Here is a 24,880-nt window from a genome sequence, read left to right as displayed (position 1 = left end):
CGAGTAAGTGAATGAATTGTATAATAGCAAACGATTTCCAAGAACAATAGTAAGCTTTTGAAGAAAGGTTTTTTTGCTCAAAAAAAAAGAAAAATAGGTTTAAAACCAAAGTTTAGTAATTTTTAATATTATGTTTTAACACTCTTTTAGTAAGATAAACCAAAATTAAAATAAATTGGATAAGGAGGAGAAGAATGAATGGGCAATAAAGATCAAATTATAGATCATAAACCAATAATGATTTGATTACTTTACTAATACTCCCTCCGTTTTTTTATATAAGTCGTTTTAGAATTGTGCACATAGATTAAGAAAATCATTAATTTTTTATATTTTCTAAACAAAAATATTATTTATTTACCTAACCACAAATCAACCAATAATATAATAAAAGGTATATTAACATTGGTTATATAACATTAAGTGTTAATAAATTTTATATAGAAAACCGAAAAACGTCGTATAGTTTGGAACATAAAATTGTTTTTAAAACGATTTATATTAAAAAATCGGAAAAATAGTAGTTGACTTATTTGTATTTTCCTTATTTATTTCTTCTTTACTAAACAGCAAAGCATATATAAAGAAACAGATCCATCTAGATTCCATTCTAATCTCTCTCTCTCTCTCTCTCTCTCTCTCTCTCTCTCTCTCTCTCTCTCTCTCTCTCTTACTCATTTCAATTTTCACTCTTTCTTTCTCCTCTCAATCCCTTCTGTGTCGGTGATCAGATCTCCCGACGAAAACGTGCCCTTAAAGCGATGCTGTTCGCACTCTGCTTTCACCAATTGGTCGAGAGAGAGAGAGAGACTTGCCTGTGATTCTGTCTCTGTCTGTCAGTGAAGGGTTGCCGGAGCAGAAGCCTCGTGACTTGGAGCCAATGCGGCTGATCTGACTCTCTTTATCTCCTCTGAATCGAATCATGCGAGCAATGATGCAGACAGATCATCAGCGTATAAAGGTGAAGACTTTTAAATCATTGTGAAAAAAATCTTCTCTTTATTCGATCCAATTATAATATCAAAACAATGGCTTACGGTGAGATATTATTGATATGTGATTGTTGCGGTTAATCCTTTGTTTGCCGTTTTGGGCAATTCTGATATCTGTTTGTGAGTTTATATTTTTGTTGTGATGAACGTTACAAGTGTGTCTAACTACAACGCATGATGTTGTAACTCTATGCAAGATAGGGAGTTTTATTTGTTTGTTTCAGTATTTTGAATTTGCTTTGATGCTTCATTAGCCATCCCTTTTAGCATCAGCTTCTGTTTCCTCTGATTAACTGAAGCTCTAATCTCTTTGTTAGCAACGGTTGTGTTCTTCTTCTTCTTTTTTTATGTTAAAGTTTCAAACTTTATGTTGCAATGTCTCAACTTTCTGCATTAGATTATATTCTGGTCTCTGTAAAAAGAATCTGCCTTTTTGTGAGTTTTAAGCTCCAAGACCAAATCTCTTTATTAGCAACGGCAGTGTCTGGTTTATTACATTCAGTCAGTTGTATTGTATGAGTTGATCTTTTGGTTTGATGAAAGTTACAAGTGTCTAACTACAACTACGCAATGATGCTGTAACTCAATGCAAGATAGCGAGTTTTATTTTGTTTGTTCAGGGGTTTTTACATTTGCCTAGATGCTTCATTAGCCGTCCCTTTTAGCATCAGCTTTTTATCTCCTCTGATTAATCTCAACCTTCTGCATCATATTTTATTCTTGTGTGTAGCTTTGCGTGAGTTTTGAGCTCCAAAGCATCAATTTCTTTATTAGCAATGGCAGTTCTGACTTTATGTCTGATTATTACCTTCTGTCAGTTGTCTGAATCTTTTAACAGGTCTCTGAAAGTTTATGTGTTGGTTCATTGTGCTTTGTAGCTCATATGGCATTGTTTGGTGGATCAATTCAATTCAACTATGAGGGTTTGCATCCCTTAGGGTAATGTTAGGAACTTTTAAGGTGGTTTATAATGTGTTTCTCTTGACAAGGATTAAAGAGTAGGTTGATTGAGAAAAAAAATGAAGTTTGTTATAACCTCGTTGAGCAATAGCTTTCATACATACTTGTAGTAGTTCAGAAGGTTCGTCAAGTATTGTAGCAATTTATGTGTCCTTATTTTCTAAAACCTATCTGTAACAGAATAATCTGGAGATGGAGTTCTTCTCAGACTACGGCGACGCCACCAGATTCAAAATCCAAGAAAGAATCGGAAAAGGCAGCTACGGAGTTGTTTGCTCGGCCATTGACACTCTAACGGGTGAGAAAGTTGCCATAAAGAAAATACACGATATCTTCGAGCATATTTCTGATGCTGCGAGGATTCTCCGCGAGATAAAGCTGCTCAGACTCCTAAGGCATCCTGATATAGTTGAGATCAAGCACATCATGCTTCCTCCTTCGAGAAGAGAGTTCAAAGATATATACGTTGTGTTTGAGCTCATGGAGTCTGATCTTCATCAAGTCATTAAAGCCAATGATGATTTGACAAGAGAGCATTACCAGTTTTTCCTTTATCAGTTACTGCGTGCACTCAAGTACATTCACACAGGTAATCCATTTCTCTTGTTCTGTGACTTTAGTCTTCTCATCTTTGAATCTCTCTCTGTGTCTGTGTAAAACTCATGGACCTCGGTTGTTATGCAGCTAATGTTTACCATCGAGATCTGAAGCCAAAGAACATATTGGCAAATGCAAACTGTAAACTTAAGATTTGTGATTTTGGACTGGCAAGAGTTGCATTCAATGATACTCCCACAACAATCATCTGGACAGTGAGTTGCAAAATTTAGCACTTTGAAGAGTCCTTTTTATTCTCTCAACAGGACCTGATACTCTCTTCAATCTTGTTTTCTATGAAATTTACAGGACTATGTTGCGACAAGATGGTATAGAGCTCCAGAGCTTTGTGGATCTTTCTACTCTAAGGTGTTTTATTGATTCTCTATAAAGCATCTTTTGATTACTGTGAGCTAACTTTAGGTAGATGTGGCTTTTTGTAGTATACACCAGCAATTGATATCTGGAGTATAGGCTGCATTTTTGCGGAAGTGTTGATGGGAAAACCACTTTTCCCTGGAAAGAATGTGGTTCACCAGCTGGATCTTATGACTGATCTGCTAGGAACACCTTCCCTGGACACCATCTCCAGGGTACTGATCGGCAAACTCTTAAAAGGAAGTACCAATGAAGAGTACCTTACTTTTATGATATTTATACAGGTGAGGAATGAGAAGGCAAGGAGGTACTTAACAAGCATGAGGAAAAAGCCACCCATTCCTTTTACTCAGAAGTTTCCAAACGCAGATCCTTTGTCTCTGAAGTTGCTTGAGAGGCTTCTTGCTTTTGATCCCAAAGACCGTCCAACAGCTCAAGAGGTTGCTTTTAACTTCTACTACAAGTTTCAGCTTTCTAGTTCTTTTGAGATGACACACTAAACTGCTTTTTTCTTCTTCTTCTAATGCTTGCATATCATTAGGCACTTGCTGATCCATATTTCAAGGGATTGGCGAAAGTGGAGAGGGAGCCTTCATGTCAACCCATCACTAAGATGGAATTTGAGTTCGAGAGAAGAAAAGTGACTAAAGAGGATATCAGAGAGCTAATATCTAGGGAGATACTTGAATATCATCCTCAGCTGCTAAAAGATCACATGAACGGCGCTGATAAAACTAACTTTCTCTATCCAAGGTCTTAAAATATCTAACTGCATCTCTGAACCAGCATTGTCTTACATCCAGTCTCTGACATTGGTTTATACTGTTATGCAGTGCTGTTGATCAGTTCAGGAGACAGTTTGCTCATCTTGAAGAAAACAGTGGGAAAACTGGCCCTGTGGCACCTCTAGAAAGGAAACATGCCTCTCTTCCCAGGTAAGACCTACCATGTTGGTAACTGGAACGCATAATATCGTTCTGACTCTGTGTTTGTATGCTTTCAGATCTACAGTTATACACTCAACCGCAGTTGCAAGAGGAGGGCAACCGAAACTTATGAATAACACAAACACATTGAACCCTGAAACTACTCAAAACATCCCTCTTAATCAATACACAACATCACAAGCACCTCAAAGAAACCTCTCAGGTACCAAACCAAGCACATTCATGGGCCCGGTGGCGCCTTATGACAATGGCAGAACCAGCAGATCATTAATCCGCAGCACTGCTCTTCCCTTTCCACAACAGTCTGCTGCAGCAACGGTCCCTGTGGGAAAGCAACAAGAGAGGAGAACAACAACCATGGAGTCTGAGAAGCAGGCAAGACAGATATCTCAGTACAATAGATACTCTCCAGAAGTCGCCATCAACATAGATAACAACCCGTTTATCTTGTCTCGAACCGGATTGCACAAGGCTGAAAACATGAGTGACCGGATCACAATCGATACAAATCTTTTACAGGCGAGCGCTGGAATAGGAGTTGCAGCGGCGGCTGCTCCTGGTGGTTCTGCTCACCGGAAAGTTGGAGCTGTTCGGTACGGCATGTCAAACATGTACTAAAGCGGGCTTTGTTCACACAGAACATAGTATGTTCCAACTTCTGCCATTAAAGAAAATTGCCTTCCACACAAGAAAATTGTTTTGATTTTTTTTATTATAAATGTTGATCCATTCAATTTGTGACAGATAAATAAATGGCTTTTATATTAATCGTGGCATATAGAAACGACAGGCAAGGTTCTGATGTTCTCACGTTTAGAGAACTGCTGGCTACAGAAGATGTAGCAGAGTTTACTGTGCAAGCGCATGATGATGATGATGATGGTTTAATCTTTGATGGCACAACCAACACATGTGGTAGTAAGATCCCACACTACACAGAAATCACTTTGTCACTTCATCTTTAAGAAAACAATTCGTGTATATATTTCTTTATAAACAGTATAGTTCTCTTATTTGTTCTTAAACATGTTCCCTTCCAAAGTAATAACAAATTCAAGTAATAAGATACGTAGTATTGGTTTAAGATTTGTTAGGGAATCTCCGATAGTTACTTCATTTTTCCTTCAAAATGAGGAAAATGAGGTAATTTTGCTCTAAAGGTTTCGTTATTTTTTCCCTTTAAAATATATTTTAAATATTTATATTATTGCTACTTATTATTAATTCTAAAATTCTTACCGTTATTTTATAAAATATACAAATTTTACCCAAATAGAGTTCTATTTGAACTAAATCTTCAATATAAACATAAGTTTAGTTTCTAAAAAGGATATAATGATTGATATATAATTACATTACTAAAGTACTAATAATTTTTTCAAAAGTATAAAACATAAATATTAAATCTTTTTAGATATTAAACAAAATTATATAAAAATTTAAGAACTAATTTATAAATGGAAAAGCTTAATATCAAAATGAGCTAATTTGAGAGAACGTTATTCATAAACTCATTTTTTTCTTCAAAACTGATGCACTATTAGAAAATGTTTTCCCTCAAAACAAAAGACCATTGAAAATGGTCTTATGCACCCTTACCATTTAATTTTAAGCAGGTGTGCTTAAGATCTCTAGGCATAATTGGAGTAACCCTTCCTTATCTCTTATTATTTTTTATATGAATGCTTTGCAGCAAAAATATATGTAAGAAAATTCCGGTTATATACAACCAAGTTTTGGTAATCTAGTGATAAGAAGAGAACTTAAGACAAGTCGTAAACCCCGTTAGTTTCAAAATTTGAATCATATTAGAAACTAAGTTATTACTAATTGGTGAGAATATCAAATCATGTTTTAGGTCTTATCAGAAAATTTGAAATCAAAAGACTCCTCAGTATCGACTTTTTTTTTTAACTACCTCTCAGTATCAACTTTTTGTAAGAATTAGTTGGGTCTCAATACAAATACCATCGATTAATCAGAAAATTTACACGTATGCTTCAAATTATATATCCCACTCCCACTGCACAACCAAATGTGGATAAGAAGGGAGACAAATAACGTTCGCGGTGGGACCACAATGTTGTAAGCGTTGTCCTAGAGATCACCCATCATGATGGGTCCACAGGCTTGGCCCATATCTCCAGCCTTGGAGAAAAACTTCCCTCGAATATAATTGTATTTTGTATTGCTAAAACAAACCATTCCCTATCCCTTCTTCGTTCCTCACCTCTAAAAGACATCTTGTCTTGTCTTAACCAAAACCCGTCACAGTTTCGGTGTTAGTTTGTAAAAACAAATATGGCACTAGCAATAAGCAAGAATACTTAGTTTTTTTCTTTTGATCATTAAAAAGAATTTGAACTCTTGAAAAAGCTAGAGAAAATAATAGAGAAAAGATACTAAAGGACATGGGAATGGGATTGATTATTCCAAGATGAATGTGAAAGCTGTCTGAGAAGAAAAAAGCTGAAATTGAATTTCTCAACAGTGTGTTATTTTTGTAACATATTTAATGTAAATTGAAATACATAAATAAATAGATACTAGAATTGGGTAAGTGTCAGTTTGGTAGATGGTGAAGTGAGAAAGGCACCCGATTCTTGTAAATCTCAATCCCGAGAAACCAAACCCCTCTTCGTCCCCTCCTTGGAAACATTTTCCTATTTTTCTTTTGTTTTCTTTAATATTCTTAAAAATATATAAACACTCTCAATAAAGTCTTAAATTTTTTTTAATCGAGTTACGTATTTTCTTAAACAATGAATCATAGTCTACTACTATCTAAAATCCATAATCAACATTATATTTTTTGTATTGACCAAATACAACCTTTCTAAAAAAAATTACTAATCGATGTATTTATATGAACAATTCGTGCTAATTTGTCTGCATTTTGGTTATTTTTTATTAAAACATGTGAAATCATAAATTAACGAATTGTCTCAAAAAAAAATTTAGATTTGAATTTGGCATACGTTATTTTAACTTGATCGTCTCTTTTTCTTGTTATTGACGGATTCTAATGAAACGATTACTGAATATTTCAGAGTTCAAAGAAAAATATTAAACACATTGGTAGTGGACCCACGGGAGTGACATGTGGCCACCATGCCCGATAGATATGCATGTGGATCTTATGAGCATCTAATAGATTAGATAGATCCCCATTGTACGAACCACTTCACTATCTCTTACTAGAGTAGGAGTATCCATTAGATCTCGATCTCATCCATCGAGATATGTATACAGACATACAATTACAGTATGTATTAATGTACCATTGGGTGTGTATAGAGAGGGGCACATGGGGATGGGTCTTTGAAGAGATTATCATGTGAGAGCACATGTGCTCTCTCTCACATTTTCCTTCTCTTTGGGCTTTCGTGTAGGTCCCCTCTTCTTCACTCCCTTGTTCCTATGCACATGCAGCACTGGGCCATTCTCCTTATCTCCACGCGCGTTGTGTTTTCTTTACACTAATGTCTCGTCCGTACTGGTTACATCAACTCACTAGGGTTAGGATTTGTCGTCCTCTTACTTATGTTTTTGAAGTTAAAATAATGGCTTTGAATGTAACACAGAACAGATGCAGAATAAATGCAGGACATTTTAAATGCAGATTGAACTGCAACTTTTTTGCCATTTAACACATTTTTTGCAGATCAAAAATAAATGATTAAAAAATTAAAGATCTGCATGCAGATCTAAATTGCACATAAATGTTTTGATCTGCAATTAAAGAAGAAAAAGAAGCTGTACACTTACAGATCAATAATATAAATTTATTTATATTGGTTATTAATTATTAATAGATAGTCTACTTTACTAATTCATGTTATTCACTTTGAAACAAAATTTAATAATTTCGTTTTATAAATAATTTATTTTAAAATGATTTTATTTTATAGAATTTAAATAATTTTATAAAAATTTACATAAAAGTATATATTCAACATATTCATATTTTTATATATTATGTTTGCAATAACTAGATATATATTTATATATATTATTTTTGTATTATCTATTTTCTTTGCTTTACTAAAAATCATTTATAATATTTACATTGATAGAAAACATATATATTATAGTATATTTTATTTTTATTCTTGTTATGAGTAATATAATTAAAATAATTAATATTTTTTTATAAATTTTTATTTTCTACTATTTTGTAAAACTTATTTTAATGAATATATCTATGATGTTTGGTAATTTAAATTTCATTATTTATAAATAAGAATTTGTATATTTGGTTTATATATTTAATTTTAATTATTATTTTCTAACATTTAATAAAATATGATAATTTAGTAAGTTTATTTGATAAATAAAGATACAACTGTTTTGAATAGTGTTTGAAAACCAGACTGGAGTGGCCGGTCAAACCGTAACTCATCCATATTCATGTTTTGGGTTGCTCTAAAATTCGGATTTGAATTAAACCTTCAAATCTTGTAAAAACCGGTAAAACTCGTAATTTGGACTATAAAAATAATTAAATGGAAAAGGAATACTCTTTGTCATTTTAATGAATTTTATATAATTTTTAAGGTTTCAATATATTTATTAGAATTATACTTTTTTTTGTTTATGATTTTTTTTTGTTATAATTGTGTTAACTTTTATATAATGTTTAAAATTTCTTTGCATTTATTAAATTAATAAAAAATAATTGATGAGAATTTGTATTTTTGTTTTAGATATTTAATTTACAAAATTATTTTTAATATTTGGTTAAATACACTAATTCGATAAATTAGCTTAACCAGTTAGATCTGCATTTGTTCTGCATGATCTGCTTGATCTGCATTTGTTCTGCTTGATCTGCGTTTTGAGTTTGATCTGTATTTTCTTGATCTGCATGCCATTCGAAGCCAATATTTCCTCTTCTAACTTTAGAACTAATAGTCGTTATCTTTTGTTAGAATTTGCAAATGGTAAAATAGAAGATCAACCCTTTGCATGTATAAGTATATAATATTCTTTCTTTACAAATATTCGTTTATTTGGACTTGATACATTCATATGCAAAAAAAAAACGCTTTACTATTACTTAACCGACCTGTAGTAACAACACATACAATATTCAGTAATTGCTGAGTCATTACTAGATAATACCTCGCTCTTCATAAAAACAAAACCCAGTTTAGATGTGAGCATGATCTACTTAAGTGAGTGCGTGGCCACTATTGCCTAAACAAGTCGACATGGCACGTGAAAAACCAAGTCTCTTTTTCAAGATCCAATTCTATGTTACACAAGCAAGAAATAAAAAGAAATACACAACCCGTAACACGAGGATAATATAATATAGAAAAACGTACAACTGGACCCAGCTTTGATGGCAATATTAACAATTTCTCATTACTAAGTATAGGTTTTTTTTAATAAATAAAAAAAACAAAAAAAAAACTAAATATAGGGTTTTAGACATCGTATCTTTAGTCTAACCATACTGAAATTCGTTCCTAACCAACCATTGCACTAAACTATGCAAGAAATGTAACTAGGAGGGTCAGAGACCAGACAAACCCAACACTAAACCGAGAGTATTGTCTTTATTCTCTAATTAAACTCAGCTTGTTTATTTACTTAAAAACAAATCAGTTCATTATAAACCAAAGTACACTGTATTGAACTGGAGACTGGCCTATAAAAATACAGTTGCCATTTTGTCCACTAAATCTATATATATATACACATTCACACATGCACTTTCCTTACTTCTTCATTATTCTCTCAAGCATTTCACTCCTCTCTCTCTCTCTCTCACACACAATGGAGAAAACTCTAGCAACTTCCGACAACACTAGATCTATTTCAGTGTTGCCCTCAGCCGCCGTAAAATCACGCGCCGCTGGTTTCGAGCGCAGAACCAAGCGGAGATTGTCGCAGACTAAGGCAAGCGTGTGTGTGTCCGGTGAAGAAGAAGATGACGAAGAAGAGGTGAAGGAGAAGATTGAGGCATTACAGAGGATTATTCCTGGAGGAACGGCGCTTGGTGTGGACGCGCTCTTCGAAGAGACAGCTGGTTACATAATGTCTCTACAATGTCAGATCAAAACCATTAAAGTCCTCACTTCATTTATCCAACGCTTAGATAAACAAGATATGAAGTTCGGAGGTTGAAAGATGATGATGGATGACACCAAGATTGTCCTTCGTTTCTTTAGATTTTTATTTTAAAATTCAGTCAGTTTTTATTTTATTTTTAACTCTTCCTTACTCTTCCTTTTAAATATGGCTTTTTACCTTTGATAAATGGGGGAAAGAGATCTCAGCATTTTTTTCTTCGGAATCTTTTTCTTTAGCAAGACTTAAAATCTTTTAATTTTAAAGTTGTGTTTTTTTTATGAGAAGTGTTGAATGCAATATATTACATGGTACTATGGTACTAGTATATATATTAACGAAAATAACTAATAATAGGGAGTGTAGTTATATAACTTTAATATTTAGTTGGCGGCCATATGGAAATTAAATTGGATCACGAGGTAGCACTTGCATTTTGAGATTTGGCATTAATGATATTGAGCAAGCTCATGTTACGTGCTAATGTTTTTCTTTTTTTTGTAACTTATTACGTGGTAATGTTTCAAAGAATCCCAACGTCGGTCGATATTTTTAAGCTTACAATGAACTTACTGGATTTAAGATCCGAGGTCAAAACTGTCCAAGAACTTAGTTCATATTAGTATTTCTTGTACATACAATTAATGTTCAAGAAATGGTAACTAAAGGCTTCGTAAAAGAGGACTAGCGGCATATTATTAGGAGCTTAAGCGAGACTCATGTGTCAATAATTATTGATTTATTTTATATATATATTTCACATTTATATGAGATATTTTAGTTTTTAATTAAATTAGAAAATTATTCTGAGAAAATATCAAAATTACATATACAAAAATAAAATAAATTAAAATTTTACAGATTTATACTAATATTATTATTTATTTTCACATATTTATATAAATTTAAAATTGATTTAAATTGATTTAAAATGGTTAATATTAATTTAAAATAATATACCAATTTGAATCGTATAAATTAGATTTAAAAAAAATTATTTCCGCTAAGACTTATTTGATGCCGCGTAGACCAACTTCTTAGAACAATGCTTACAATACAAGACAATCTATTTAGTCATGTAATTATTATTTTTTTAACTTTGGTTTCCCTTTCGTGTTAAACCTTAAAACAAACATTATTTTAGAATAATATAACTATAGTTTAAACTCTTATAAATAATGGATATTTATAGTAAATTGTAAATTATATAAAACCACAAAATAAATTGTACATCAAGGCATTTCTAATGGTGTACATCTTTTTTTTAAATGAGTTTGTGTTTCACTCCAATGACTTTCCTCATTCTTTTCCTCAAATTGAATATTCTAACTATATTATATTAATTAATACTTACTGTTAATTAATTTTAATAATGCTTGTTATTTTAAAAACTTACAAATTTTGCCCCATTTTTAACTATATCATTATTATATATATAAATTTTATTATCTAAAAATATAAAACGATATATATATAAACTTATAATTGTATTATGAAAGTTTTAATAATTTTCCTAAGACTAAACACACATTATAAATCTTTTTAAACACAAAACAAAATTATATAAAAGTTTAGAGATTAATTTGGAAATATAAAAGCCTAACACTAAAATGATGTTATGAATAAGAAGAAGCAGGAATTGACAGGAGATAATATGTAACTGAAAGAGAAGGTTTTGAGTTTGTGATGTTTTTGGTTGTTTGTTGTAGAGGTGGTTGATGAATCTTTGGCTTTTAGACTATGAACGGTTTTGATATCGGTTTGCCATCACAACCACCTGCTCTTCTTTGCGATTTTGCAGGATTTCTGTTAACTTGAATTACAAAGAGCGACTTATTGGTAATAGATTGCTTGATAGTACAGGAACCTTTGCTCGTAAACTCAAGAAAATGAAGAACATGAGCAAACTTATTGCTATTAGAAAATGAAGAACATGAACAGAGAGCTCTGTGCTCTGGATGTAGTGCTTATGCACTTACTCCTTAGGAATAGTTACCAAAAGGCCATATTCTTGGTCTGCTTTAGGTCAAATTATTCTGGCGCCTGAACTCTAAGGATCAGCAGCGCTGAGAAGCTCAAGGAGCCCCCAGCAATTCCACCACAAATTTGGTTGCTTGGGCCACAGTAGAAACATCTGGGAAGTTCTTACTGGAGACTTCAGGTCTCACACCGCTATTACGTCTGAAAAGCTCGAGAACCTCCTCGTCTTCCATTTCATAATTACTGACATCATGATCTTCAAAGGTTACTGCCCGTGTCATCTTCCTGACCAAACCGTACCTCTGATCCTTTCATCTTCCTTGTCACTCCTCGTCTCCTTAACTGAACCGATGACTTGAGATGAAATTGTTAGGCAGGTTGTGTTTGTTTTTCTCTCAATTTCCGTATTTTGTAAGCCATGAACATCTGCTACACTTTGGAGTGCTGAAATCGAGAACTGAACCATATAAGCTCTGTTTCATTCAAATGACTGCTGCCAGGACATGTACCTCTCCTCATTTAGTTGCTCTATTGCATTAAAAGCTATATGTCCTTTTACGTGCTTTCGTTGCTTTGTAACATGAAATCATGGTGTGAGAAATGCATGAATATGCTATTAAGGTGAGGTGTTTAATGCAGAGAGTCTAAAGAGAAAAGCTATTAACACTACTAGATTTTTTAACCGCGCTACGCGCGGATAAGATATTATATGTATTTCTCAATTCTAAAAAAATAATGCATAATATTGTATCACATTATTTAAAGAATATAAAATAAGACTACATAACATAAATATATTTTTAAAATTTTTTTTGTGGAAATCATTATGTTGTTTGATTGTTGTACTTGATTCAAATATTTAGATAGTTATTTGTGATGGATGAATAACTATATTTTTATTATCAGTAAATAATATATATATATTATATAATATAAGAATAATAAAATTATTTACTTTTAAAACAAACTTGTCTCATGTTGGGGACTCGATTATAGACATATCATATTCGAATAAGACACTTTTACAGTTATCAATTTTCTTAACAGTCAAGAAACAAATCTGAATATCAAAACATTATCTCATACAATCTCTTTGTGAAATAACTGCTCTGAAGAAACTGAATTTAGGCATCAAAAAAGGCTGGAAATGAATGTGGAGATGTGTTATCTAAGTCAGCTTTACAAAATACTATTCATAGTTCATATATCATTTATGTCCATCCTTTCTTAAACATCTTGAAATAACTGATGCTAATTAATAATAAACTTTTGGCTGGAAAAAAAATCAAATTTGTCTAATTATCGCTTAATTTGTCTAACTGATATATATTTTTCTCTTAATTATAAAAAATAATGTATAATATTATATTACATGATTTAAAAAATATAAAATAAGACTACCTAACATAAATATATTTTTTAAATTTTCTTTGTGGAAATCATTATGTTGTTTGATTGTTGTACTTGATTCACATATTTGCATAGATATTTGTGATAGATGAAAAACTATATTTTTATTATCAGTAAATAATATATATTTATTATATAATATAAGAAAAATGAAATTATTTATTTTTAAAGAAAGTTGTCTTATGTTGGGGATTCGGTTATAGACATATAATATTCGATTGAGACATTTCTACAGTTATCAATCTTCTTAAAAGTCAAGAAACAAATCTGAATATCAAAACAATATCTCATACGATCTCTTTGTGGAATAATTGCTCTGAAGAAATTGAATTTATGCATAAAAAAGAACTAAAAATGATGTGCAGATGTGTTATCTAAGTCAGCTTTACAAAGTACTACTATTTATAGTTCATGTATCATTTAAGTCCATCATTTCTTAAACATATTGAAATAACTGATGCTAATTAACAATAAACTTTTGGGTAAAAAAAAATCAAATTTGTCTAATTATCGCTTAAATATTTTATTAATATTGTCTAAGAAGCTTTTAATTGATATCATAGTTTTATTTTATTAGTTTTTTTTTGTTAATTTTAGAGTTTTTTGTATTTAAGATTTTTTCCATATTAAGCTTATATTTCTTTCGCATAATATATATATGTCATAAAAATTACCATCAAATCAAATTTACTTATTTATTATTTTGTTTTTAATGAAAATACACTTTTTAAATAATTTAATTTAAAATAAAATTATATATTAATTTGTTGTATTCTAACAATTTGATTGATTTAATTAATTTGCTTTGGTGGATAAATTAAAAAGTTTTCATATGAATTAGGGAAAGTAAGCTTATGTTGTTATATTATATTTATTTGTGTATATGTAATCTATATATAATGCTAGTGTAATAAAGGAAGAACATTATTTTTTTGTAACTTCAAAAAGATACATTATTACAGTTTGAAATTATTCAAAATTGAATAAAATGATAATTAAATAAATCTAATGGTTTTTTAACTTGTTTAGTTGGATTCTCATGAAAAGAAATCGATAGGTTAAACAAATGTTTCAAAATTTGTTGTGTTATTCTTTTGTCTATAAATTATTAAATTTATTGAATTGATATATTTAATTATTGCACCCTAAAAGAATATTTTATTAAGACATTAGATAACTATGTTTTGAGTTGTTTTGTCAAAATTGTACAAAAATCTATGCTTTTTCATATTTGTCACGAAAATTTATATGTTAAACTTACTTTTACAAAATTCTTAGCTTTGTCACGAAAACAAAAAACTATGATTTTTCATATTTGTCAATGTTCTAACACTTTCAAAGAATATATTAGCTTAGTCACTTATTTTTTTTTTTACAAAACTAAGTATCGGAGTCTTGAAAGTTGAATTCATATTATTGTAAATGTACATAAGAGTTTGTGATTACATATTTAGTGATTCTTGTATATGTGTTCAAGAAAGTTTCAATGGCTTAGTGGTATATGCCTTATATTTATATCATACTAACTCGGGTTCGATCATTTCCTTTGCATTGTTTTTTTATTTTTTACGAAAAAATAAATGAGATGACGTGGCAACTTCGGGCTCTCTGATTGGACGATTTTTTATGCATACGTGGACACTCTAAAAGGAGCTTATATCCCCTTTTAGTATAGTATAGATTGTTTCCCCCCCTCCCCCACATGAGCTCTTTCAGATCAAGTATATCTTAAGTAAAAAGATACCTGCAGATTCTCATAAGATTCATGCATAAGAACTTGAGAAGATATATTATTAGTCAACTGCTACTGGATCACAAAATGATAAGCCCTCTTTTGTTAGATATAGCATTTGATGATCCCAGACATACTGTAACCATGAATCATCCAGGAATCTGACTAGTCTTTGTTAGATTATTATCCCAAATACGATCTTCAACATGACTTTAGATTCCATATCGATTGCTTTCTAGTTTCTTCATATAAACTTTTGTAGTAAGATTTCTCAAACAGAGCAACAAGTAGAAATCAACAACTCAATCACCATAATTGCAGAATCTTTCAAGATTTATTGTTACTTATCCTCAAGCAACAAAAGTTCGAAACTTGAAGCACGCATGCAAACGATACACTTGAATAAATATGATCAGAAAAGAATGTCATAGGTTACATTACATGTTTTCTTTTGGTGGCTGTATTTCTTGAAGTTGACGGAGCAACCCCAGGAAGGCTGTTCCTCTTTGGAGGTAGTTTTCCTTCACCAAAGTTGCTTCGTGAAGTTGGAGGAGCAGACCCAGTAAGGCTGTTGATCCTCTTCGGAGGTAGATTCCCTTCACCATAAGAGTTGCTTCTTGAAGTTGACGGAGCAGTCCCAAGAAAGCTGTTGATCCTCTTTGGAGGTAGATTTCCTTCACCACTTCTTGAAGTTGAAGGCGCAGTCGAGGATAGGCCGGTCCTCTTTGGAGCAGAAATACTAGACAAGCCATAGTTTGGTCAATGAAGTTAGAGAACTGATCAACGGTTTAGAGGATCAATAGATAAAGTCATAGGGGTATTGGTAAGAGATCATATTGTGTTACCTGAAAGGCTTCTGGGTTGTGTTCCTTTTAACTGCATTGAGATTTTTCACTTGTTCGCCACAAGAGTTGCTTCTTGAAGTTGAAGGCAGGTTTGCCGATAAGCCGGTTCTCTTTGAAGGAGAACTACTAGACAATGCAGAGTTTGGTTAACAAAGTAAGAGACCTAATCATTGATTTAGGCGAAAACGAGTGCGGATCTATAGATAAGAGACTGTTGTTACCTGAAACTCTTCTGAATCGTGTTCCTCTTAATTGCAGTGAGATTCTTCACTTCTTGACTGTAATCAAGAAAAGGATTAAATTAATACAAGCCTTGTGATTGTACATTGTAAAGGTGAAGGATCTGTTTAACCTCTTTAAAACATCTAGTTTGGCCTTCTTCATGATGTTGCTCTTGACATTCGAAAGATTGTAACTTGTTCCACTATTACCTGCAAATAAACCGTCCCAACAAAACCATTTTGAGTACAAAACCCAAGAATGGTGAAACCAATTCATGAATGTTTTTGACCAGATGATACAAAAAGATGTTACCCCAGAAAGGTTTTTTCATTGGAGGAGTTTTTGCGCAGAGCTTAGTTTGACGACTTTGTTTCCCTGACAATAGATTTCGGTTAAGAAGATGCTTCTTGTGAAGAATCAAATGGGGCATAACATAAAAATCGAAAAGCAAAAGACCGTACTCGCATCTTCATTCTTGTAACGTTGCTTCAGTCGATCAACAGCTTCCTTCTCATCTTCTTCCACAACTTTCAATTTTGCCTGCATGCAAACCACCAGCCTATTATCTTTACGTATCTCAATCCTTCTATAAGACTCGAAGAAACAAAACCAACCTCATATAACTCTCTCCACTTAAAACTGACTTTACTCCGCTCCATCTTCTCCATGACAAAACTCAAGTTCTTCGCACCATACTGCTTCTCATAAAACCTCTTCCATAACTCATTGGTCACTGGACTAAGATCCGTGTCCTAACAAAAAAAAAAACAACTTAAAGATAGGAAACCATCAAACAACATACAGTTAATCAATCTTACCTGCGTGGAATCCTCTATATGCATGAGCTGTTCCAACGTACAGTGCTGCAGAATCTTCTCAAGGAGCTGAAAATCAACCCCGCCAACGTACCCAATGTAGCGTACATTATCAATAGCTAACCTAACGCATAGATCAACAAGCGAAGGTGGTTTCTTGGAGAGCCTCTCAAGCAACATATCAGCAGCTTCTTTTTCCAAATTCTACAATTAAAAAAATAAAATAACACTTTCAATATGAAATCACAAGGTAGATTAGCTTATGAGAAAGCTTCATAGAATCTAATAAGGAAAGGTCTCAGCTTGATGATTAAGAAAAAGAAGCAAACTTTAATTAACTGAGATATTGTGATCCAAATCTCTAGATTAAAAGGATATGATTTGATCCAATCAATTTCGAATTTAGCAATCCAATTCCAAATCGAAAACAGCAGATGAGTTACAAGAGAGGCGAATCGAAGACTGACCCACGAAGGAAACAGGTCCAGAGAATCTCCTCGGCGATCGGAGAGACGTTTCCTCTCCCGCGAAGAAGATGGATAATCGTTAGCAGACGCCGATGACGATGAAGCCTTTTTTGTGTTGACAAAATAAAAGTCTAGAATAACGCGATTTTCTAAACTCGCGTTTTAAACTCATGGCGGTGTTCCTAAAATTGCGTTTTACAATCACGACTGTGGGTCGCGTTTTAAAATCACGAGTGTGCGTCTATTGCGAATTTGGTGATACGATGTCGTTGTCACAGTCTTCTGTGAAGCGGATTCCGCGATACGACGTCGTCTCTTAGTTTTAGTTTTATTTTAGAGTCTAAATAATATTGGTCAAAGATTGCAAGGCCATTCATTGCCTATGTTTAAAAGAGAGGACTGATACGAAAACTACGTTTCGTATCTTTTTCATATCATAATTATAAGATCATAAAAAATCAGCATTAAAAAATCTGATAAAATTATGAAACCCTCTTGGTCTAGTGGTTTGAGTCAAACTAGACCGGACATTGACTTGACATTATAACTGGGTCAATGGTCGGACCGGTCTAACCGGTTCAACCAGATTTTAAATTATAATCCAATTTAAATAATTAAATATATATATATATACAATTATTTTTATAAAAATTTATATCATTTCTAGAATCTAACTAAGATTTATATCATTTCTTTGAATTCCTATTTACGTGCATAAGATGATTATCTGAAATTAGTGGGGGCAGCTGCACCCTTCCTATGTCATGTAGATCCGTCCCTGACTACGACAAATCCAAAATAACCACATCGTTCTAGTCATTTTTTGCATTATCAATGGCTTTGAATTTTGGATATTAGAAGATTGAAAGATTAGAAAATTAGAAAATTTAGGTTTTGCGAAAGAGGGGTTGATTTAAATGCTTACAACTGTAAAGCGACATCATTTCATTAATGTTTAACCAATTTTTAAAACGACAACATTTATCGAATTAATAAACGTTTACGGGTTTAATAGTTGACTTTTCAGGTTTTTAAAATGGTCTAGTGAACAAAAATTAGAGTTAAAATGACAAATGTTTGAAAGTTAAAATATTTTTTAGTTCTAACACGAGTTCATAGTTTTTTGGTTTTAATTTAAAAGTTTAAGGTTTTTATGGCTGTTTACTCATTCTCTTTTTCTTCGTTAACTTTGTTCAATTCGTTTAATTAATACGGATGATAATCAAATATTTAATAATAATAATAATAATCAAATTTGATTTATTTATTTTGAAATATTTTGTGATCGGCTTCATGAGAATAATATAACGCGTACAAGGGGCTCAATTTTTTGATACACTTTAAACCTCAAATTCATGGAATATATGAATATATATTTGTAAGTCACAAAAAAGTGACATTAGAAAATTAATTTGAAATATTCGAACCTCTCTCCTCCCGCCGTTCTCACTTTAAAAACCTTTCACGGAGGTGACGTTGAGAGAGGTTCATGGTTACGCCGGTTTCTTCTCCGGCTCTGACTCCCGGTGATCGGGTTTCGACTCTAGCAAGCGGCGGCTTCTTCAGCGACGAATTGGTCGGCCTCTCTTCCGGCAGGCGATGGCTCTTTCAGTGTTGCTTGGCTGGCTCTGCCTCCGGCGTCACACCTTTCCTTCCGGTGCGGCGGCTGGCTTCTCGTCGGTTTATCCGGCTTTTATATTTTGTTTTTATCTTTTTAATGTTTTTTTTTTCTTTTCTTTTGTTTTCCATCTCTGTTCTACGCCTCCATGCCCTTTCTCAGATTCAGTTTAGTTTCGATCATCATCGGAATGGCCCTTCCTTCTCCTATTATGGGTTGGTTCATCTTCGGTTTTATCAGAATCAATAAAGATGATATGTTCTGGATTGGGAGTTTCTGATGACCTAGATCGATTTCCTGCAACTAAATCACCTTCATCTCTGATGTGATGGCAATATCGCCATTTTCTGCATGTGTCGTTGTTGGATGTGTCGTCCGTGCATCCTGTTCTGGTACGGTCTGGTGGCTGCCGTTTTGACTTTAGACGATGATTTCAATGGCAGTGTAAGGAGCTGACATATTCTCTCTCGGTGTGTATTTCTTTTTCGTTTTCGCGAGTATACATGGTGTCGATCAGGATCAGTTATTAGACTCCCTTCTTAAGTTTTTTCGGCTGGGCTTTTGTTTTGCCCCTTTAGTTTTTTTGTTTATTTTGCCCTTCTGTTAGGCTTTTTGTAAATTTGGCCTCTGTTAAGAAAATACCAGTGAAAAAAAAAATTGATTTGAAACGTGACACTTGACGAATACGCTAGCGTGTAGATAATAACACGGAAACACTAATTAAACATGTGTATTTTCAAAAACTCTAAAGAAAAAAAAGATCATTGTCCCCGAAAATCAGCTGCCGAATAGATCCACACCGCTTTACTATTGTCATTGCCTTCCTCCTCTCAGTGGTTTGAAGAAACCCACCTCTCGACCACTGATTCCTCCAATGAAAAAAAATAAAGAACGCCACTCTGGTCTGCGAGGCTCGGTTTTGCCTGCAACAGTGTTGTGAAACATCAAGAGCATCAATGCGTAGTATCTCACCTAATAGGGAGAGAGAAATGGTTAACTAACCTGACCAAGATCAAACCGTCCAAACCCACTTTTGAAAAGTCTTCCTACAGTTGAGGAATAGTATTCTAAACCGGGCATCTCGTCTTTGACTCTTTGCTCAGCACCTTTGTTATAAGCCTGTAGAGTAGCCCTTTGTTTCCAGATGGATCTCCAGGAAAGCTGCTCTCTGAAGCTAATGAGCCTTCTCTTAATGGTAGGTTCCTTGTAAGTAGTACTAGTGGAGAAACCTAAATAAGCTGTCTACTCTATCACGCAAATCCAGTTTCAGCTGCATTCATCATAAGATTTGTCATTGCCTTCCTCCTCCTCATCGCCCCATTTTCCCCATGGATCACCAGAGAGAATTTCCTTGGTATCCTCAGACTTGAGGCGGTTCAGTCTGCTCTCAAGCGTTTCTGTCAACCCATTGAGAAACCTGAGATTTCCTGCTAAAGGATTTTCGAGAACAGAATCGACAATGACTTCCTTTAGAAAGGGTTCTGCTTGCCACCTGAGCCAGACGTAGGAAAGTTCTCGCCAGCTAACCAACTATTGTAGGAAGCAGGGTGTCTCGGAAAGACAAAATCCCTCGTGATGAGGAATCCGGTTTCTCGTTCTTCTTCGCTTGAAGTTCTGCCAAGGCGCTTTTTGTTGATCAGGTCAATGATTTGAGCAGCCAAAATCTGACTCGTATCACCAGCACTTACATTTTAACATAATCCCCATGACAACCGGGAGTGATAAGATCATGTGTACAGTCAACACGTAACAAGCCTGCAGATCGCTTGCGACGCCCCACATCATAAAGACTACTTGACATGTCTATCAGAATCTTCCCAACATTATTTGATAGATCACTTGAAACATATCAATCTCTTGAGATCATAAATACACAGGCTTACACCATAAACATAATCTCAAACACTGGTCATCTTTCAAATATTCAGACTCTTTTTAGATTTATTACCAGTTTTAAATGTGTGTGATGTAAGAAACCCAAACTTACTTTTATACTGATATATATGTTTATGAATAGAGTAATTCATCAACCAAACATTCAAACGGTCTTACATCACGAAAGATTATTCTTTAGAAAAGTTACGACATTACATCAAAGCACTGATTGTTGGTTAAATTTTGTTCATCTTGAGGACTTGATGATGATCACTTCTTACCACGGAGTTTAGCTCCGAGTGCTCTCTCCAGCTTGGAAAGGATCTGCTGGTTGGGGATTGCTTTGCCAGACTCGTACTCTTGGATCACTTGTGGCTTCTCATTGATGATCTACAAAAAGACAGAAACAAGCTTTTTTTGTCATAAAATGAGTATTAATAATAAATATATAGAGAGATAAGGGAATAAAAAAAATACTTGAGCAAGCTGGGACTGGGTAAGCTTCTTGTCAGTTCGGGCTTGCATAATGGCTTTCTTTAACTCAGTAGGCACACGCTCATCTGGAATCACAGTGGTAGAGAAACCCCATTACATGTGGCTTTAGCATCAAACAATCATAGATTCTTCAGACCATAAGACAAAACTCTCTCTATGATGATTTCAATTTGTCATTACACAAACATTAATAGACCTCAACAAAACTCTATTGAAACAAGAAAAGAGCCTAGAGAATACAAACAGAGCGAGGTGATGAGAGTAAAAAAAGAGACTTACGAGCGAGGTTCTCAGTGTCGTCATCAAGCCTCTTGGTGTTGAGAGATGTGCCACTTGAGGCTGCCTTGTTGGTACCAGCATTGTCTAAACCCAACACACACAACAAAAACGATCACAGTTAGATGGAATCAATTATAAAATTCAATAACATAAACCAAAGCAGAATCCACCAAATAGGCAAAATACCAATACAACTCCAAAATCTAATAACAGGAGGACTCGAGGAATTAATTAAGAAACAATGGAAAAAAAAGCAGAAGTGGAAGAGGGAACAAACATTTTCTGACGGATTCGATATCGGCGCCGGAACGACGAGCGGCGTTGACGGTTTTCTCGTCGCGCTTGGCGGCGGAGTTAGGGGCTCTCTTTCGGATCACCACCGGCTCCCAATCTTGCGTCATAGGTCCAACTCCTGCCATGATTTCTTCTTCTTTCGAGCTTGACAAAATCTAGGGTTTCGTCTCCAGCTAATATTAGGTGAAGAATCAGATTACTTGTATAGGAGATAGCTGGGATGATTAATATAGAGAGAAGAAAAAAAAACTGTGCGTGGGCTTCAAGCTAAAATTTTTTTTAAAGAAAATATTTAATTTTCTCCGACAACTTTTCAAAATTACATAAGAGCCCATGCAACTTTTTTTACTCTCTTATTTGTTGAGGGCTATTTAAGTAAATGTCTGTCCCAGTTGCGGGCGAGAAGTATCTTGTCAAATGAATATATTCTTTATTTCTTAATAAAAATAAAAAAGGCTAAATTTATCATCACTCTCACCTCTTCTTCGTGTTCGTGTTCAAATTGGACTACACGATTGATTCTATTCCTTCCGTAACTGCTCAGCTCAGCTCAGCTCAGGTTCTTCTTCGTATACTTTTCTTTCTGGAATCAATGTTATTGCCTGTCGATTTAACTCACTGGCTTGTTTATGGTTTGGTTATCTGAGGAAACTATTCTCCGAGTTTATCTGTATTGAATCAGAAGACTGTATGTCTTTCTGTTTGTTGATTCTAATGAATGATAGAAATGCTGAGGATATATATATATATATATATAGAGTTCAATTCGAGATGATGATGATGAGCCTTATATATGTCGAGCTTGTGACCCCCGTATGTGTGATTAGGTTCCCCTGCCCAAATTGATTTTGTACCCTCTGATGCTCATCTTTAGTTGAAGTTCCTCCTTTTTTTAATGAGACACTTATAATTTGAATCTCATATATGTATTCATTAGGCAAGAAAATCATACATTTCTGGAAGCTAGTATTCATTTTGAGACTGTTTTTTTTGTTTGGCTTTTCTCCTTGTTTCCAGGAAAAAAGATGTTTGTGTGTTGTTGAAGAAGGATATGGACATCTTCCATGAAGTTTTAGTATCATCACTTGTGAGAAGATCTTTTCCTCTGTTATCCATTCACAGGTTTGGATCCCCTTTCTTCTCCAGAAAGGGGGACATAATAAGTGGTGAGCCTGAGGATTTGAAGTTTGGAATTCATGCTTTACTTTGCTCAGAGGCTTTATAATACTTGCAAGGCTTCCTTCTCTTCAGACGGCCCAATCTCAGACGAGGCTTTGCAGAAAGTTTGGAATGTGCTGGGTATCATTCCTCTGATGTTGGAATCGAACAGGAAGCTCACTTGGGACGGACCAGGTCTGGTGGTCCTCTCAATGGGAGTCAACAGTCTCCCCCAGCAATAAAGTATCTTCATTTTCATGAGTGTGACAGTTTCTCCGTAAGCTTACTCATTTCACAAAATCTATTGCCTGGATTAGTCTTAAATAGTTGATAATGGCTACTACAAGATAAAAAAAAAGTGTGGATATTTGGTGATTCAATATAGGATGACTTAGATGGATTCGTTTCAATAGGAATGCTTCTGCTTGAAACTATATGCCAGAACCAAACTCTCAGTAGCCAATCCTGAGACGGTTTCATCTTTCATTATACTGCTACCGATTATATCTCTCACTTTGTATATTTTGTCTTTGTTGTGAAAACAGATAGGAATTTTCTGTATGCCCCACCTTCCTCTATGATACCACTTCATAACCATCCGGGCATGACTGTGCTAAGCAAGCTCATATATGGTTCAATTCATGTGAAGTCATATGTGCTGGTCGTCCTTTTTCTATCTCTCAATCTTTTAACCAATCACTCGTCTGGTCTTAACTGTAAACTCTTGATTCATAAGCAGCACGACCAGCTAAACTGGTCAAGGATACTGAGATGACAGTTCCAAGCCCAGCAACCACGCTATATCCGAGAAGCGGTGGCAACGTTCATTGTTTCAAAGCCGTCACACATTGTGCCATTATTGATATCTTATCTCCACCTTACTCTTCAGACCGTGATCGGCATTGCACTTACTTCCGGAAGTCCAGAAGAGAAGACTTGCCCGGTAATACTCTAAATGGTTCAATCTGAAACAATACGGAACACAGTTCAAGCTAATACTTATTAGTATACTTTGTGAAAGGGAGCAGGTGAAGTAGAAGTGGATGGGGAAGTGGTCACAGACGTGACATGGCTTGAGGAGTTTCAACCGCCTGATGACTTTGTGATACGACGAGTTCTATACAGGGGCCCTGTTATTAGAACTTGATTGTTACATGTGTTATATCTCTTCACATGGTTGGTGAAGCCGATTTGGATTTTTATCTTTATTTTTTATTTGTGTAAAACATTGTTCCTTTCGGAAAAGAATATTAAATTTGGGTCTTTTTATATTATTTAAAACGAGATTGTACACACTAATTTGTGATAACTGATAAGGTATCTCATGTTCATCATAGTATTGCAAAAAGATTTCTAGTGGCATTTCTTAAATAAATTTATTTAGTTGTAGCTTTCTTAAAAGAATTTCTAGTGGCATTTCAAAATATTTAGTTGTAGCTTAATGTAAAAAATATCTTCTCGCTTTACATGTACCAAGTTGAATAATTATTATCGTCACTTTATTACATTTCCCATACAATCTTCAACCAGTTTTGTTCAGCTATCAGTTGGGATTGAGAAACAGTCAAAACACACCACATGAGTTTTTTTTATTGATGGGCCTATATCTATCTATCATACTCACATTAGCTATTAATAATATCAAGGGGGAGATTGTTTGGTCAATATAACGTTAACATGCTTATTGAGTTGTGGATACGCTTGATCTCAGCCGATGTTTCATTTTTTTTTCCCAGCC

The 24,880-nt window shown here is 34.0% G+C and overlaps 4 protein-coding genes and 1 pseudogene across 7 annotated transcripts; 3 read left to right on the top strand and 2 right to left on the bottom strand.

The window, feature by feature from the left end:
- The first annotated feature begins 583 nt into the window (after positions 1-583).
- LOC106428186 (mitogen-activated protein kinase 20) lies at positions 584-4,958 on the top strand. 3 transcript variants are annotated; one of them, XM_013868941.3, is made up of 10 exons: positions 584-961; positions 2,133-2,541; positions 2,637-2,764; positions 2,859-2,918; positions 2,993-3,142; positions 3,212-3,367; positions 3,469-3,680; positions 3,761-3,862; positions 3,931-4,518; positions 4,656-4,958. In XM_013868941.3, the coding sequence occupies exons 1-9, from the start codon at positions 923-925 to the stop codon at positions 4,490-4,492; spliced, it is 1,818 nt and encodes a 605-aa protein (XP_013724395.2). In that variant the 5' UTR covers positions 584-922; the 3' UTR covers positions 4,493-4,518; positions 4,656-4,958. The 3 variants fall into 3 exon arrangements, with proteins under 3 accessions (XP_013724395.2, XP_013724394.2, XP_022571729.2); XM_013868940.3 differs by having other exon boundaries at positions 4,619-4,958; XM_022716008.2 differs by having other exon boundaries at positions 3,931-4,958.
- A 4,543-nt stretch (positions 4,959-9,501) lies between these two features.
- LOC106428134 (transcription factor PAR1-like) lies at positions 9,502-10,269 on the top strand. Its single transcript, XM_013868880.3, has one exon. It carries the CDS (start codon positions 9,590-9,592, stop codon positions 10,007-10,009), a length of 420 nt encoding a protein of 139 aa, XP_013724334.1. The 5' UTR covers positions 9,502-9,589; the 3' UTR covers positions 10,010-10,269.
- Positions 10,270-15,362: 5,093 nt separating this feature from the next.
- LOC106428097 lies at positions 15,363-17,590 on the bottom strand. Of its 2 annotated transcripts, none has more exons than XM_048775795.1 (9): positions 17,424-17,590; positions 16,960-17,160; positions 16,756-16,893; positions 16,603-16,681; positions 16,454-16,516; positions 16,272-16,350; positions 16,141-16,197; positions 15,920-16,045; positions 15,363-15,813 (listed from the first exon to the last, which is right to left on the bottom strand). In XM_048775795.1, the coding sequence occupies exons 2-9, from the start codon at positions 17,134-17,136 to the stop codon at positions 15,507-15,509; spliced, it is 1,026 nt and encodes a 341-aa protein (XP_048631752.1). In that variant the 5' UTR covers positions 17,137-17,160; positions 17,424-17,590; the 3' UTR covers positions 15,363-15,506. The 2 variants fall into 2 exon arrangements, with proteins under 2 accessions (XP_048631752.1, XP_013724298.2); XM_013868844.3 differs by having other exon boundaries at positions 15,920-16,042.
- A 3,424-nt stretch (positions 17,591-21,014) lies between these two features.
- Positions 21,015-22,248, bottom strand: LOC106428094 (multiprotein-bridging factor 1a). The gene is made up of 4 exons (XM_013868843.2): positions 21,968-22,248; positions 21,691-21,774; positions 21,394-21,476; positions 21,015-21,306 (listed from the first exon to the last, which is right to left on the bottom strand). Exons 1-4 carry the CDS (start codon positions 22,107-22,109, stop codon positions 21,187-21,189), a joined length of 429 nt encoding a protein of 142 aa, XP_013724297.1. The 5' UTR covers positions 22,110-22,248; the 3' UTR covers positions 21,015-21,186.
- A 159-nt stretch (positions 22,249-22,407) lies between these two features.
- Positions 22,408-24,416, top strand: LOC106428130 (annotated as a pseudogene).
- The last annotated feature ends 464 nt before the right edge of the window (positions 24,417-24,880 follow it).

Source organism: Brassica napus, chromosome A3, assembly GCF_020379485.1.
Source record: "Brassica napus cultivar Da-Ae chromosome A3, Da-Ae, whole genome shotgun sequence".
NCBI lineage: Eukaryota > Viridiplantae > Streptophyta > Magnoliopsida > Brassicales > Brassicaceae > Brassica > Brassica napus.
This window is presented reverse-complemented; position numbering and strand designations above follow the sequence as displayed.